General features: G+C 38.3%; 1 protein-coding gene across 5 annotated transcripts in view; it reads left to right on the plus strand.

The window, feature by feature from the left end:
* Positions 1 to 16,652, plus strand: part of rad51b (RAD51 paralog B) — a 397,175-nt gene that overhangs the window by 132,424 nt on the left and 248,099 nt on the right. For all 5 annotated transcript variants that reach the window (XM_062968053.1, XM_062968054.1, XM_003224876.3 and 2 more), the window contains exon 8: positions 15,845 to 15,941. In XM_062968053.1, the coding sequence (XP_062824123.1) occupies positions 15,845 to 15,941 (97 nt within the window). The remainder of the gene's footprint in view (positions 1 to 15,844; positions 15,942 to 16,652) is intronic.

A 16,652-nucleotide genomic window follows, 5' to 3' on the forward strand; every position in this document is an offset into this window, starting at 1 on the left:
ATATGATTAACATTTTTAGCAATGTATTTCTTTTTCTTTTTTGAATAATTTTATTGAGGGATTTTCCAGGGAAGGGGGAGGGGGAGGAAATTGTGGAAAAAGGGAGGGGGGAAGGGGATGAGGGAGCGGGGGGGGGGAGTTGACAAGAAGAGGGAGGAAAAAGAGGGAAATTAAAAAAGGAAGCAATATGATAAAAAAGGGGGAGAAAAAAACACAGGGGAGGGGGATGAGTCAAACTTCCTTTCTTCTTTAAAGTGGGTTGGTGCAAAAATAGAATAAAACAAAAGAGTATGTGAAATAGATACAATAAAAATTGTCCATTGTGCTTCTCTTTACTGTGTTCTTTTATATATCAGTCGTGTTGTTATCTTCATTTTCAAATAAGTAACTTAAGCTTATTTTCTTTGGTCCATTCTTTAAATAGAGTCCAGTCGGTCTTGTTTCTGCTCTTTGCCCGTGTTATGGCAATCCAGGAGGTCAATATACAATTCTTGCAGCGGTGATGATATAAGTAAGAAGCTTGTCTATGTTTGTGCTCCGTTCGGGGTTTGCTAAGCCAAGCAGGAAGAGTTCTGGTTTTAGAGGAATTTTTTTTTTCAAAATCTTCTGACTGATCTCATGTATTTCTTTCCAATACAGTTTAGCCTTATCACAGTTCCACCAAAGGTGGTGGAAGGTTCCTTCAATTTTGCCGCATTTCCAACAATTTCCATTCGGATCTTTCAAGATTTTTGCCAATTTGTATGGGGTTAAGTACCATTGATGAGTCATCTTGATCAGGTTTTCTTTTAATTCATAGGAATATGTATAATTCATTTTTCTTTTCCAAATTGTCTCCCATTCCTCTAGCGTGATTGTTCTTCCTATGTTCCTTGCCCAGTTTATCATATATTGTTTGACAGATTCTTTCTTGGTGCTCCATTCTAGTAATGTTTTGTAAATTCTTGTTATAACTTTCTTCTTTTCTTTTCTTATCGCATTCCAGTAAGATAGCTCTGTTGCGATCCCTAGTTTCTTGTCCTTTTTGAAGTACTCCTGCAGTTGGTAGTATTGAAGCCAAGATATCCTGGTGAATTTCGTGTTGATTTCTCGTGTGATTTCATCCTGTAGTCTTTGTTTTCTTTTATCAATATATCCTTGTAAGTTGGCCACACATCCCACCCCAGCTCTATTCTTTGACACGATTCAACAGGTGAGATCCACAGTGGAGTCTTACTGTAAAATCTGGTTTTGTATTTCTCCCATGTTCTTAACAGGGCAGACCAGATAAAGTGGTTTCAGAAGTTTTTCTCGGTTTTTTTCTTTTCGTACCATTAGTATACGTGCCAACCAGCCCTAAGATCATGGCCCTCTAGTGTGAGTAGTTTCTTGTCTTGTAGTGTTGTCCAATCTCCAACCCATTCTAGACAGCATACTTCTGAATATAATTCCAGGTTAGGCAGACCCAGTCCTCCTCTTCGTTTGTCGTCTGTTAAAATTGTGTAGTTGATCCCTGGTTTTTTTTATTGTTCCATATGAATTTTGAGATATCTTTATTCCACTGCTGTAATATCCTTTTGCTTCTGATTATCGGAAGGTTTTGAAAGATATACAACATTTTGGGGAGGATGCTGGATTTTACAGTGGCTACTCTGCCTAACAAGGATAATTTGAGGTATGACCAATTAGTTAAACTCTTCTTTATCTCCTTCCATTTGTTTTCATAATTATTTTGTAAAAGCTGGGAGTTTTTTTGCGGTGATGTAGATTCCAAGGTATTTTAATTTGGTAGTGATATTTAGGCCAGTAAATTCTTTTAGTTTTTCCTTTTTTACTTTCGAAATGTTTTTCGTCAGTATCTTCAATTTGTCTTTATTAATTTTGAAGCTTGAGACTCTTCCGAAGTCTTCTATTTTCTTAAGCCATTTGTGAATATTAATTAGAGGGTTCTCAATTGTACAAATTAAATCATCGGCATATACTCTGAGCTTGAATGTTTCTTTGTGGATTTTTGCACCTGTCAGCTCTGGGTCTTCTCTAATCGAGTTTAGTAGTGTTTCCATTGCTAAAATAAAGATCAATGGAGAGAGGGGGCAGCTCTGTCAGGAACCCTTTTATATTTTTATTTTCTTCGAATTCTGGCCGTTGATTTGAAGCTTGGTCTCTTGTTGACTACAGATGGCTTCAATTGCATTATAGAAATAGTGACCTATATCCATTTCCTTGAGGATCATTTTGAAGAAATTCCAATCCAGCTTATCAAATGCCTTCTCGGCGTCTACTGATAGTATAGCCAATTCCTTCTTGTTATGGGCTTCATAGTAATAAATAATATTTATTATACTTCTGACGTTATCTCTGATGTTTCTGTGTGGGAGGAAGCCGGTCTGCTCTTCTTTGATCCATTACATTAAGAAGACTTTAAGTCTGTCTGCAATGATGTTGCTAAAGATCTTGTAGTCGATGTTGAGAAGGGAGATTGGTCTATAATTTTTAATATTGGTTGGGTCGGACCCTTCTTTATGAATTAGTATAATATTAGCCAATTTCCATGTTTCTGGGATTTTCCTGTAGTGCAAAGCGTCATTCATTATTGTTTTAAGGTGTGGTTTTAAGATATCTTTAAATTTCTTATAATAGGTTGCCGTCAGGCCATCCGGTCCTGGTGCTGTACCCGTGACTAGTTTGTCTATTGCTTTTTCTATTTCGTCCTCCGAGATATCTTTATTAAGTGCCTCTCTCTTCATTTCTGTTAGACGAGGGATCTTTTGTTGCCCTAAATATTTATTTATATCTTCCTCTTTGATGTTATCCTTCTTATATAAATCCTTAAAGTTTTTGTTGAATTGTTCTAGAATATCTTGATCATTTATATAGGTTTTGTCTCCAATGGTTACATGCGAAATGTGTTGTTTTTGTTTCTTTTTACTGAGTTTTCTTGAGAGCCATCTTCCGAGCTTATTGGCATTTTGAAATTGATATTGTCTTATAAATTTTAATTCTTTTTCCATCTGGTTCAGTTCCATAAAATTCTTTTGTTTGTGCAGAAGATTCAATTCTCATTTCAGTTTGTTATTTCCAGGTTGACACTAACTTATTCTCTAATTTTTCTATTTCTTGATGTATTTCTTTTAATTTCTGGGTTCTCCGCTTGTTTCTGGTACTGTTCTGTTGAATGAAGTGGCCCCTCATCACGGCTTTGCTCGCCTCCCAAATGGTTTGATTGTCGACATCCTCCGAGGAATTTATTTGGAAGTATTCTGTTAAGAATTTTTGATTTTTTTATATATCTTCTTCTGATCTAAGCAGATTGTCATTTAATCTCCATTTTTTGTTTGAATTCCTTTGATTTATAACAATTTCCAGGGGGCAGTGATCTGATATACTTCTTGGTAATATTTTAATTTTGTGAATTTTTGAGGTGAGGGTCTTGGAGGTCCAGGCCATATCAATCCTGGACCAACCTTTGTGCCTCTCTGAATGGAAGGTATAATCTCGTTTGTTGATGTGATGTACTCTCCAAGCATCTTCCAGAGCAAAATCTTTTTTGAATGTAAAAAAATCTTTCTGGTAGTTTCCCTAGTTTTAATGATCCCTTTAAATTCTTTGCCACGTTCCTATCCAATTTTTCTTCCATCACTCCATTGAAGTCTCCAATTAACATTATATCATCTACTTCTTGTTCCGAAAGAAATTCTTTGAGTTTTTCTATGAATTTTGTTTTGGATCCGTTAGGAGCGTATATGTTGCAAATCAGTAATGACCTTCCTGCTTTTTCCAGCTTCACTCCAATAAGCAATGTATTTCTGTAAATTTATTTTAGCTACTGGTGTATATTTAAAACTCGGCATACTGTTGTCTGAAGTAAACAAGAGCTAGATGCTCTGTTAGAGACTGTCAGTGGCTACTAGTCTAGTGACTTTATTACTTCTAGTCATAGAATCGGTTCCTGGACAGAAAGGGTTTACAGTACTCATGTCCTGATTGCAGTCTTCCCATAAGCTTTTTAAATGTTTCTATAGGGAAAATTGCATTTCTTGAAGATATTTCTTGCTTAAAGATTTCCTTGAGAAAACTACTTTTTTGGCATAACGATCAGCCATTTATATGCCTCGAAGCATCATAAACAAATCTTCTTACTCATGATTTAAAACCAACTTATAGTAGGGTCCACATTTGAATCACTGAGCTAAGCAAATGATCACAGTGATGTCTTCTAACAGTAAAATCTGGACTTCAAGCAAATAGCTATAGAATGCTTTAGAGCAGTGTTTCTCAAACTCTGCTACTTTAGGTGTGTGGGACTTCAGCTCGTAGAAATCCCAGTCAGCCTACCAGCTGTTAGGAATTGTGAGAGCTGAAGTCCAAAACATCTGGAAGAGCAGAGTTTGAGAAACACTGCTTTTGAGTCTTAACACCATTAAAATATTGTTTATTATACATGTACTCTCTGGAATGTAGAAGAAATTTAATAGTAAGATTGTGCAAAATAGTTTCATTTCCACCTGCCTTTGGTCTCCAACTCTCTATGTAGTGTTTGCATCTATTACATGAAGAAAATCTCGATCAGTCAATTAGTTGTAATGCAGAATTGTCCTATCAAGTTACTTGCAACAGTTCACATTTTTTGAGCAAAGAATCTTCATTCAGAAATTTGTGCTTTTATTCAATACTTTATGGAGGATCAGAAAAGCATGTTGAAACAGACCCATAAGCCCTGGGAGTCTGGCAGGATGTGGAAGAGGCAAGGCAATCTGATCCGCCTTGGCCTATGGGGATGTCTTGCGCATGTCTCTTCAAACAGGTTTATACAGGCAGCAAAAGCGAGCACTGTTTGGATATGAAGCAGCCCCTCTGGGCACATAGACCTTTTTTGGTGGAGCAGAACAACACGGGGGGCAGGAGGGTAGGTTTTGAAGGTTACGTTTGTGTTGGCTGCGTTCCTTGCTCATGAGGAGGAAAGGCAATACCCAGAGGCTATTTCTGGGTGGTAGTAGTTTCAAGTTGAAGACATGTAGCTGCTTGGGACTAACACATTTCTTCTGTTTGTTTTGTGTCTTCCTCTCTTGTTGTAGAACTCTTATTAATTTCTTGTGATTATTTTTAAGCTTTTGGCACAGGTTTGCATCCAGGCTCTGCTCTTCCCAGAAGGCGTTTAAAGAAGAATTGCATAACTTGGTATTTTTCCTCTCTGAAGCAGAACTAAATAGAAGGCCTAGTTTGCACCAAGATTTAGTTTTTTACTACTAATTCTCTTGGTTTTGTCTACTGGTTTATACAGAATGTATGCTGCTTGAAGTGCCCCAACAGGAAGGTTTTACAGGAGCTACCTTTTGTCAGGAAATATTATCTTATCCAGGAAATAATGCCTGGCTGCTCACTGGCGGGAAGGCTATTAGATCCTGGGGAAAAAGGAAGGAAAAAGGAAGAGAGGCCGACCAAGGGCGAGATGGATGGATGGTATCCTTGAAGTGACTGGTTTGACCTTGAAGGAACTAGGGGCGGTGACGGCTGACAGGAAGGTCTGGCCTGGCCTGGTCCATGAGGTCACAAAGAGTTGGAAGCGACTGAACGAATAAACAACAACAACCTTTTGTCAGTGCTTGACCATAGGGACCGGGCACACATAGAACAAAATCAATCAGTTCTGTAACATGAAATTAAAGTAAATTGCAGACAAATGTCTATTGAGGATATGCTCACATTGGGATGCAGATATGAGGCAGGAAGTAGATTTGCAAATGGAGACACTGACAGCTTGGGAATTTTCAAACTAGAAGACACTTGAAACATGATTAAGGAGCTGGGCAAACAAAGTCAGTGCCTGGCTGTTTCTTAGGCATATACTGAAGTCTAACCTGGTGGCATTTATAGTAAATGAAAAAGAAGCAGTGGCATACTTGATTGTGGCTGGTATCTGGTAAGACTCCTTGTGGCTTGAAGAACATCAGTGAGATTTCATGTAGCAGGAGGCTCCACCCTTTATATTTTTCAATCCTAGAAAATCCTTATCCCCATCGATAGCAAAAATCCTGACACCATTCGGACAGCAAACAAACATCAAAGCAAGAAGTTTTGCTACATAAAATCACAGAGCACTACTGGGAAAACATGGAACTCTAGATGGCCTATACAAATCGTCTCCTTTGAGATGGGAAATCAATTTCATAGAGACCGCATCTCCCTCTATGAACCCACACGTTCTCTTCGCTCGTCGGGGGAGGCCCTTCTCTCGCTCCCACCACCCTCACAGTCGCGGTTGGTGGGGACGAGAGAGAGGGCCTTCTCCGTCATGGCCCCCCGGCTTTGGAACTCTCTTCCTAGAGAGATCAGGCAGGCCCCTACCCTCCTCTCCTTCCGGAAGAGCTTAAAAACCTCGGTGTTCCAAAAGGCCTTCGATGTTTAGTTGTTGCTGGATTGATCTATCTGTCCATTCCTTAATAGTCCTATTGTTGTTGTCTTGCCATTTTATACCGCACTTTATTGTCCATTCAACTTGAGATTTCCTTTTCTCATTTCGTAACACTCTGCATTTCGCCTGGGATCTACGAATTAGTCTCCTGTTTTTAACACTGTATCCTGCTTGTTGATTTTAATGATTGTTTTTATTGATGTTGATGTTTTTTACTGGGATAATTGTTTTATTGCTTTGTTACTGTTATTTGTTTGTTTTATCGGGCCTGGCCCCATGTAAGCCGCCCCGAGTCCCTTTGGGGAGGTGGGGCGGGGTATAAAAATAAAGTTGTTGTTGTTATTATTATTATTATTATTATTATTATTATTATTATTATTATTATATCAAAAAGTCCTGCTTCCAGACTGGAGAGTATGCTTATAAAAGTACATTTCCCCCATGAAACTATTATGGGTAGACACCATTATTAGACTAATAATTTCAAAGAGAAGAGAGCTACTTGAAATCCATGGAGTTCCCCTATCCGTGAAATGTGGTAACTTTGTTACAAATGACTTTAGGGGTTTTAAAAGATATGGAGGAATAATGTTAATGATTGAAGTTGGATGATTCACTTCTTATTCCTATGATACCAATGCTGCTGAAATCCCAGAGTAGCTTGCTTGCTTAGTTAGTTACTTGTAAAATCATGCCCAGGTGCTTCAGGCCATTTTCAGCTATACTAGGACAAACCTGTATTATTAAAGATTTCCCCAATATGGTTGAAAATCTGCCAAACCATAAAACTACTGTAACCAGGCAATGCCTCTGCCATCTGACACCTGAACTGCTTAATGTTAGAGTGTTTTTGGTCAGTATCTTTTCACACCTGAATCTTTAGGCTTAGCACCAAGCTGTTCATAACTATTTAGGGTTAAACACAGTATCTCTTGTTAGGGTGGCATTCTTCTACTCTAATATTCAAATTGACTGTGTAGGTTGTATAGCTAGTGGTCATCTTGTAAATAAAACCTTGACTCCTTCATAGTCCAGGATTTGAACATGGTTCAAGTTCATGGCTGTGATAATATAATTGTACAGTCTTTGTGAGAGCTACTTTTCTGTAACATTTTGGCAAATCTGTAAACACTAAACTTTCAATCAGTATAAAAACTTAGCATGTTAGATAGATGGCAAATGAAAATAGTTCTTCTGAATCTTTAGTAAGTGGTTAAAACAGTGTAGCTTGTTTCATTTACTGAAATTCATTTTTAAACAGTTGTTAAAGGTGCAGGAAGCATGTCTTTTAAACCTGCTCACCTCTAGTGTTTCTCAAACTGCTCCTCCGGGTTTTTTGGACATCAGCTCCCAGAAATCCCAGCCAGCTTATCAGCTGTTAGGAATTGTGGGAGCTGAAGTCCAAAACATCTGGAGGAGCACCGTTTGAGAAACTATGTGCTAGACATTCATGGGAGCTTTAATAAGGGCTCTGAGCAGGGGAAAATATTATTAGGCTGTAGGGTTATTTATGAATGTTTATGAATGTTATTTATATGCAAAGAAATATTATTAGTTTAGTATTCTTATGCAAGTCAAACTGAGAAAATCCAGTATCATTCTACAACAGTGGTTCTCAACCTGGGGGTCCTCAGATGTTTTTGGCCATCAACTCCCAGAAATCCTAACAGCTGGTAAACTGGCTGGGATTTCTGGGAGTTGTAGGCCAAAAACATCTGGGGACCCCAGGTTGAGAACCACTGTCCTACAGGGAGAACATTCTACTATGGCAGTCAATGTATTTTAAATCACAAATATCAAAATTAACTGGCCATTCTTAATTCTGTCCTGTGAATGTTGAGATTTGTGGTTTACCATATGTTGGCTGAATCCAAATGTTGGTATAAGTTAAATCCCCCCCCCCCCCCAACAACAATCTCTTCAATCTCCTGAAAAAGAAATCAGAGGCGCCTTCAGTGAGTGATCTGTGAATAGCACATATATTTTTCCTGTCTCTCACATTCAGCTGCCTGAGGATTTTTGGGTGTAAATCTTCCAGCACCAGTTATGGAAGCAGCAAGGTGCTGTACGCGGGACTAAGATTTCTGAGTGGTATTCGTTTGGAATTATTTGAAAATGCCTTGTTTTTAGTGAATTTTACTCAGTAAATTAAGTGGAAGCACTAACAAGAACAGATGTTTTCAGAACACTGAACATTTGGTAGAAAAAGCTCTGTACAGTTCTGATCCTTGAAGAGCTCAGCCAGATCTTTACCCTCCACTGGGAATGCCAATTCATGTAACACAAGCATGGAAGAATTCTAACAGGACAGAATAATTTTCATGGTTATATTAGTTGGAAAAGTTCTTATTCTTTCTAACGTCTCATATTTCTTGGTTGCACTAATATCTCAAATTGTCCTTTAAATACCTGTGGATGGGGTTGTATAAAATCTGATAATTATTTTGAAACTGTTAATATCACAATGATTTACTGTGAGTCTAGATGAGATAATGGGCAACTGTTCAACCATGTGTGGCAAGCTATTATTAATTCTCATGGAACAGATTTTACCTGAGGAGAGCCCAGACCTGAAGGAAGCTGCTAATCCAATGTCTAGTCTAAGTTATGTGTTGTCAGTAACTACTGCTTTCCTCTCACAGCAGGTGCAAACCTGAATACAGCTGCTCTCCCGGGCTCAGATGACCACTGCTTTTTGCCTGAGGTCAACATACAGGAGACACCATCTCATCACCATTCTATCTAGCCTCTCCACCTTTCCACTGTGTTTACCTGTCATGATGGGTTGACAGATGTTTTCGCAGTATTCCTACCTCTGCCATGCACTTCCTTTTCATCAAAGTTCAACTCAGGAAACCATTTTTGACCAATGGCCAGCAGTTCAACAATGTAGAAGAGTGCTGCTGCCTATATAAATGCACCCTGACATTTTTGGGCAGGATAAACATATAGCTTAGGGGTTTGAGAAGCCCAGCCATTTTGCCAGACATAAATGAAATTGCTGACCTAAAGATATTTTTAAAAATGCACCCCCTTCCTCTATAATAGCTGAGGGGCTGCTCCAGATCAATGCAAATAACTGCCTGCTTAACCTCATTAGCTTTGGCTTTGTTGCTGGAGCACACTAATAGCACTGAGAAACATGAACTAATAATGGGGAGAGTCATTTTAGATTCTTTTTCAGTGTTTTGTACTAGTTCTCCCATCTCCACTGGAAGTCTTTAATAAGTATTTTCCTAAACGATGTGCCATGTGAAATGAGGATTTGTTCCCTGTTCTCATAATAAACAGCCATTTCATGTGAGGTTTCCCCCTCCTCTTTTGGTGCATTCCAATGTCTTTGTACCTTTTTCTGGTTACTGATTGCCAGTTCCGTACTATGTTCCCTTTAATTTTGCAATAAACCAACAAGGAGGCTGAGACCACAAGTTTACAGACAATGGTTTTATTTACTCAAGCAGACTTGCATGGATGACAGAGTAAGATATAGTAGTTTCAGTGTGGTCCTGGGGAGGGTAGGAAATATGCATTTGAGGGAAAATGCACCATAAAAATAGCTTTCGTAGTCTGCTATAAGGAAACAGTTTTAGGTCAATTGATGGAATCTCTCCATTTTAGAAATCTCAGGAGCTATAGATTTGCACAATGTGTATGAAAGTCAATGTAACTGAACATTAGTAAGTACTTTAGATGTTGATTAACAAGTGTGCTTCCAACACATTGTCAACATATGGATTTGTTGTGCGCAAACCACAGCCCAGAACGTGAGCTGTAATGTGGGTTCATGGCCAAAGTAAACTACTTTATTATATTTGTACTCCACTTATCTTTCACAAAATGGGCGGTAACAGTGAAATCACATGTGAGCCTGCTTATGTTTTGAGGTCTTCTTGGGAGGCCTCTCGGCCTTAGCTCTCTCATAGGAGAGGGCCTTATCAGTAGATGTTCCCAGGCTCTGGAACTTCCTTCCTAGAGAGCTTAAAATGACCCATTTGCTGCTATTTTTCCATAAGCAGGTGAAAATTGGTTCAGCGGGCCTTTGAAGAGTTACTGCTCATAGAGTAATGGCTTTTGATAATGTGCTATATAGTTTATATATTTTTAATAGGCATGCTTTTATTTCTATTGATAGTTTAATTATAACTGTTGTATGGAGTGTACTTTTATCTTTGTCTCTTTTTACTTTGTATGGTGCTTTGAGTCCCAGGGCTCTGAAGAAAACAGGATGTTAAATAAATAAATAACTTTTGAAAATTTAAACTTAAGACAACTTACAAAGCAGTTAAAACACCCCCTCTGTGTGTGTGAGAGAGTACTGCATGTTGTGGTTACAGATCTTTGTTTTTCCAGTTACTCATTTGTTATTTAGACATGCTTTCTTTGTATTTGGAAGCTAATAGAATTAAGTCCCCCTCCCTCCGCTGAAGTGGGCTATGAATTGCAGCACTTTGGCTTTAAAAAGAAAATATCACATGTACCGCAGTTACTTTTTAAAAAAAGGCATGTGACATAAACAAAGCACACAAATGGCACAGTGCAAAGTTTATATTGGAACAAATTTGAGATGACCACATCAATCATGGATTCATTTGTGAATAATGTACCCAGTACAAACATCTGCCACTAAAAACATTATACCAGGCTGTATGGAGAAGTCTGTACACGCTGTATATTAATCTGAAGTGTATCCTTTTCCTTGCTTTTACATCAGTTTCTCTTGGTTCTTCCTACACATCTCTGTTCACTTGAAGGATGGAACTGGCACACTGGCATAACTGGTATATTGGGAGCAATGAAGCCTGCTTTAGTGTTGAATCCACTCCTTTCTTTTTACCATTGGACCGGCTGCAATTGACGGAATTGTCATTGCTGTTTATGTAAGATTATACTTCCACAGCACTCCTTAGAATTCTTTAAATTGTACTTTCCTTTCTGTGTCTGTGTTTCTGGTGGTTTTTCAGGCTCTTTGTACACACAAGCATAAGCCTTTTTTTCAAGTGTTAACAGTGACAGGGTAGAAGTCAATCTTGTGGTGTTGGAACATGTAATTTTTGGACAGCTCATCTCCTGTAGTGAGAAGAGTGCTATACTGGGATCTCTGACAACTCTTAATGGTGGTCTCTACTTCTGTCAATAGGGAGCAATTACACAAGTACATGAATGATCTCAAGGTAACCTGTAATTACACCGCCAGTGTCCAGGGAATGGGTTCCTTCCCGGATGCCTGTGGCAGCAGAGTGTGTCCTGTCCACCATGTCCACCATTTTCACGGATTTTCGGCCACAGAAACAAAGTTACCCAAGTAGAAGAAGGACTTTCACAGTGAAGAAAACCCAATTGAACAAGAAATAAGACTTTCAATGCAGGAACAAATTTCTGCAATTTTGAAAAAATGGTTTCTTATTTAAGCTATGAAAATTAGCATTAAATCTGAGGATAAGGCAAACGTTCTGCAATTTGGTGAGCTAGCAGGGTTGAATGTGTTCTCCCACTGTACCAAATTTGATCAGGATAGCTAAAAAAAAATGAGGGCAGGAGAGCCCTGTAAAATCCCCCCCAGGGCTGGTTTTCGCAACTGCGCATGCGCATCTGCCATTAACAAATCAAATTCTGAATATTCAATAGGTTCCGCAAATTTTGAAGACAAAATTTGGAAGTAGCATCAGAAACGAAGCACCAGTGCCCCCTACTTTTGAAGCGAGTTTAGAACCATTTTTTTCATGGATCGCTCATGCCTAGTAATTACATATGTCGTTTGTATGGTGTATATGTGTGTGTGTATGTGGCTTCTTGGGGCATAAAATTGATGTATGCATTACAGCACGTGTTTAAAATAAAGTTGAGATAAATGGTGGCTTTTTCCTTCTTTTTATAGTATGTCATACCTAATATCAGATATTCCGCATGCTTTGGAAGAAACCGCAACTTTAGCATTCGTTCTTGCTGCTCTCTTGTCCACTAGGGATGGGATGGCTTAAAAAGAGAAGGATTAGGGTTTGTTGTCTTCATTTCCGGATTGCTTTTCCTTCCTCTATCACAAAAGCATTTTGAGCAGATGATATTGTCTGGTTCAGGCAAGGTTAATTATGTGACTGTTGTAATAGAAAAAGACCGGGGCAAGACTGAACCCTCCCATCTACTCTTTGATGAAGAGGTACATGTTGCAACATATCTCCATCACATCCTTTTCTATTTTAGATTAGTGTAGAAAAGATCAGGCTATTGCTCGCCAAGAATGTACCCTTAATAAATCTTCCTCTTGATGAGAATACCAAAGCAGAGTATTTTTTTCTGCTTTGGTTCTTCAAACTCACCATCCAACAGTTGAGAACTTACATTGTGAATGGAGTACTGCATATACTCTTAATAGGCCTTTCATTCCAATGACAATCTCTCACACCCAATCTCCTTTAACATTTTTCCAAATTACAAAAACCTTATCAAATTGAAGTAGCGGGATGGGTGGGCCAGGATTATTTTGTGTCAAGGTCTGCATTCTCTCAGGAGCTGCATGCTGATAACAGACTGTACTGAATTGGGGATTATATTCGGTCATCCCATATGATTGCATGATGATTTTCTCTAGTCTACAGCACTGTATACACATCAAAAAAGAAAACAACTTCCTTGCACCTCAGTTAGAAATGCCAAGGAAATCCCATCAGAATTCATTTGACATTGGAATTCCATTCTTCCAACCAATACTACATAAGGCTGAACATCGCAAGCACCCGCATAATCTGTGGGCAGACAGAAATAATTACTAGCCAGCAAAAGCTTTTCATGTACTTACGTAAATGCTTCTAGGAAGGGTTTTAGTGCTTCTGAAATTTTTGGTACCTTGGTGTGGAATTTTTCGCCCTTAACTGGTTATATTCTCATCTTCCCTTTTCTAGTTTCCAGTTTCTAAGTCTCCCCTAATGTTAGGCTGCCCTATTCGGGCACTCTCCATGCTGTGGACTAGTTTATTTATACCCCACCTTTTCTCTTCACAAAGGAAACTCAAAGAGACTTACATTAAAAACATTTCAGTGCAATTTAAAATCCAAAAATATACAAACATTAAAATAGAATTAATCATCAATGCTATTAATTAAAAATTAACGGTTAAAATCCTTAAAACTGACTAAAAACATTCAAAGTGAAAACCACAGCACCCCCTGAGTTGATCTTAAAAACCTTAATATTTAAAAGCCTGCCTGAATAAAACGGTTTTAACCTGCCGCCCAGGGGAGGGGGGGGGGACAAGGGAGTTCTAGTGTTGAGGAGCAGCAACCGAGCTTGTGATGCAGGTGGGACCAAGAGAATGGCCTCTCCTGAAAACCTCTGGGCCCAAGCAGGCATGTGCAAGGAGATGTGGAAAGAGAGACAAAATGCTGCTCTGAAGTAAATAAAGAGAAAATGGAATATGCCAGGACTACCCCATCCCCTCCCCTCCCCTCCTCAAAAGATTCATAGAGGCTGTAGACTGCATAACTTCTTGGGCCGTAAACGTTCCACAATGAATACTTATTTCCTTATATGAAACAAGGATATGTAAAAAAAATGATGATATATTTCCAAAAAAATGTTAAAGGTAAAAGAAGTCTATAGCCGGCCTCGCATAAATCACACAATGAATGAATGAATGAATGGGTGATTGGTGTTGACTTTAAAATGGACATACTGATAATAACGATAATATTAATAATTGTTACTGTTATCATTATAAAATCAGACAGGTAAATTCTCTGGTGAGGTATAAAGGTTGAAACAGATATACACATTTTGAACATGCATGTCTTTTACTCCCTAATTTGTAATTGTCTTTCTCTTCTCAAGGTAGACTTTGCCCTTCCTAAATGGAAATCGCTCAGGGTTTCTAACCCAGATCCTTAACAGCACAACTATGCCTTCAGTTTTGCAATGTAACCACCTCTGTTTTCTATAATTGTAATGCTCACAATAATTAATGCCTTTCAGTGGTTTTTTCTTAGGTGGGCAGTGAAGATAATATATATTCTGCCAGGTTATCAGTGGGTTTTATTTGTCTGTTAAGGTAAAGGTAAAGGTTTCCCCTGATGTTAAGTCCAGTCATGTCTGACTCTGGGGGTTGGTACTCATCTCCATTTCTAAGCTGAAGAGCTGGTGTTGTCCGTAGACACCTCCAAGGTCATGTGGCCGGCATGACTGCATGGAGCGCCGTTACCTTCCCGCCAGAGCGGTACCTATTGATCTACTCACATTGGCATGTTTTTGAACTGCTAGGTTGGCAGAAGCTGGAGCTAACAGCGGGCGCTCAAGCCGCCCCCGGGATTTGAACCTGGGACCTTTCGGTCTGCAAGTTCAGCAGCTCAGCGCTTTAACGCACTTCGCCACCGGGGCTCCTATTTGTCTGTTAATTGTGCTATCTTTTGTTTGTTTCTATGGTCCCATTTTTCTTTCTTGTATTTTGTGTTATTGTTATAAACCACCTCCAGGGCATTTCTGTAGGAGGTGCTCAAAGGCAGTATGTAACTACCTTTATAAATAAATCCTCAAATAAAATTAATTAATTTAAAAGTTAATACTTATTTCCCAATGTGTATAGGCCTGGGCTCTCATATACTCTTTTCATTTTAGATTCATAATTTCTCATAGAGGGATTTCCAAATTCTGTTTAGGTTGCTAACATCTGTAAGGACATGCTTCTGATATGCACACGTTGAACTCGCCTTCCTTGAGACCCCAATAAACATAGGTTCAGATTGTCACATGGCTCCCAGTATACCCCCCTCCCAATGTTGTTTTTTGTGTTATGTGTCAACATTTAGAAGAAGCTACTGTAGATTTTTACCTTATCTAGAAATCAATCCAATAATATTTTAAATGCTGAACACTTGCTACCACTAAACAATAAAGTAAGAATAGCCCTAATTATGTTTTATTTCCAAGGTAGCCCTTACTGTTTAGAACAAGTAGCATCATCTTATATCAAGAAATGGACGCATCATATCACAATATTATTCATGCACCTTGCATCTGTAGCTTTGCTATCTCCAGTAGGTACTCCAACTGTTCCAATTTGTATACTTGTTATACTCCATCTACGCTCCTTTCCCTCTTCTTGGTTTTATTCATCTAAACCCATCCTACACATTTATCATTTATTGTTCTGTCTCTTACACTTTTATTTTTTCTGTTTCCACTCTTCCTTTTCAACAAAGTATAGTTTTAAAAGAGAGAGCAGATGTGTAATGTGAAACCCCTTAAGTGATTTCGAAAGAATTGCTTGAAAAAAAATGTTTTCTGTACTAATCTGTTAAGATGCTACTATTGTAGATACACATTTTTCAGGAAGGAGATGAAATGATTGAATATTAAGGTGTGTGTTGGGGGTTGCCTTCTGTCTATACATTCTTATTTTTGTCTTGGATGCTATTGTGTCTGACTTCTTGTAATTCTGATATTTTTATTCTTTGTGTCTGTTTACAGGTTATCTTGACGAATCAGATTACTACGTGGCTGAGCGAAGGCCTTGCTCTACAGGCAGACCTGCTGTCTCCAGCTGATGACTTGTCCCTGTCCGAAGGTAAGCGGTCCTTTTTATTACAGTTGAAATTTGACTCTAGCCAAAGTTCCACTGGCATTCTTGTTCATTTTAGTGGGCAGTGCCAATATAGTTATCAGAGAAAGTATAAATTTCAGCTACAATTTAAAGTAATTTAAAATTATTTATATCTTTATTATTTAAGACCAGTAAATTGTTAATCTAAGACCTACATTCTTAGTCCATAGCAGGAATTTTTCAGCTCATGATTTGGTTGTGTGTGTGAAAGTATTTCTAAGCATTCACTGACCCGGTGAATTACAGGACTTAACCCTCACTATTAGAGGCAAGATATTTAAAGGATCACTTAGATACTTCTCTTCCTCAAGAGTGATGGAGTGAAATTAAGCATTGATTGTAATGATCAGCTATTCAGAAGGGAAAAAACCGGCTTGGCTTTGATGGAAAAATAAGATAGATTCACTTGTGCATCTCAAACCATGCCTTGTTTTTTTATTTCAACTATACTTTAATAACATGCATTTCTAAATATTACATTATGCTGTTGAAACTTGTATATGATGTAACACAGCTTGATATTGTTAAAACTTCCATCTGATAAGATTATGGAGATGATGCAATTTGGACCCTATCTTCTATCTAACCATATGGTCATGTATTTATACTAAGTACTTTATATTTTTTATGCTTATATCATGCAAGAGATGAAGCACAGTGAAATGATAGGAGTTA

The sequence above is a fragment of the Anolis carolinensis genome, chromosome 1 (genome assembly GCF_035594765.1).
Source record: "Anolis carolinensis isolate JA03-04 chromosome 1, rAnoCar3.1.pri, whole genome shotgun sequence".
In the NCBI taxonomy this organism is placed as follows: domain Eukaryota; kingdom Metazoa; phylum Chordata; class Lepidosauria; order Squamata; family Dactyloidae; genus Anolis; species Anolis carolinensis.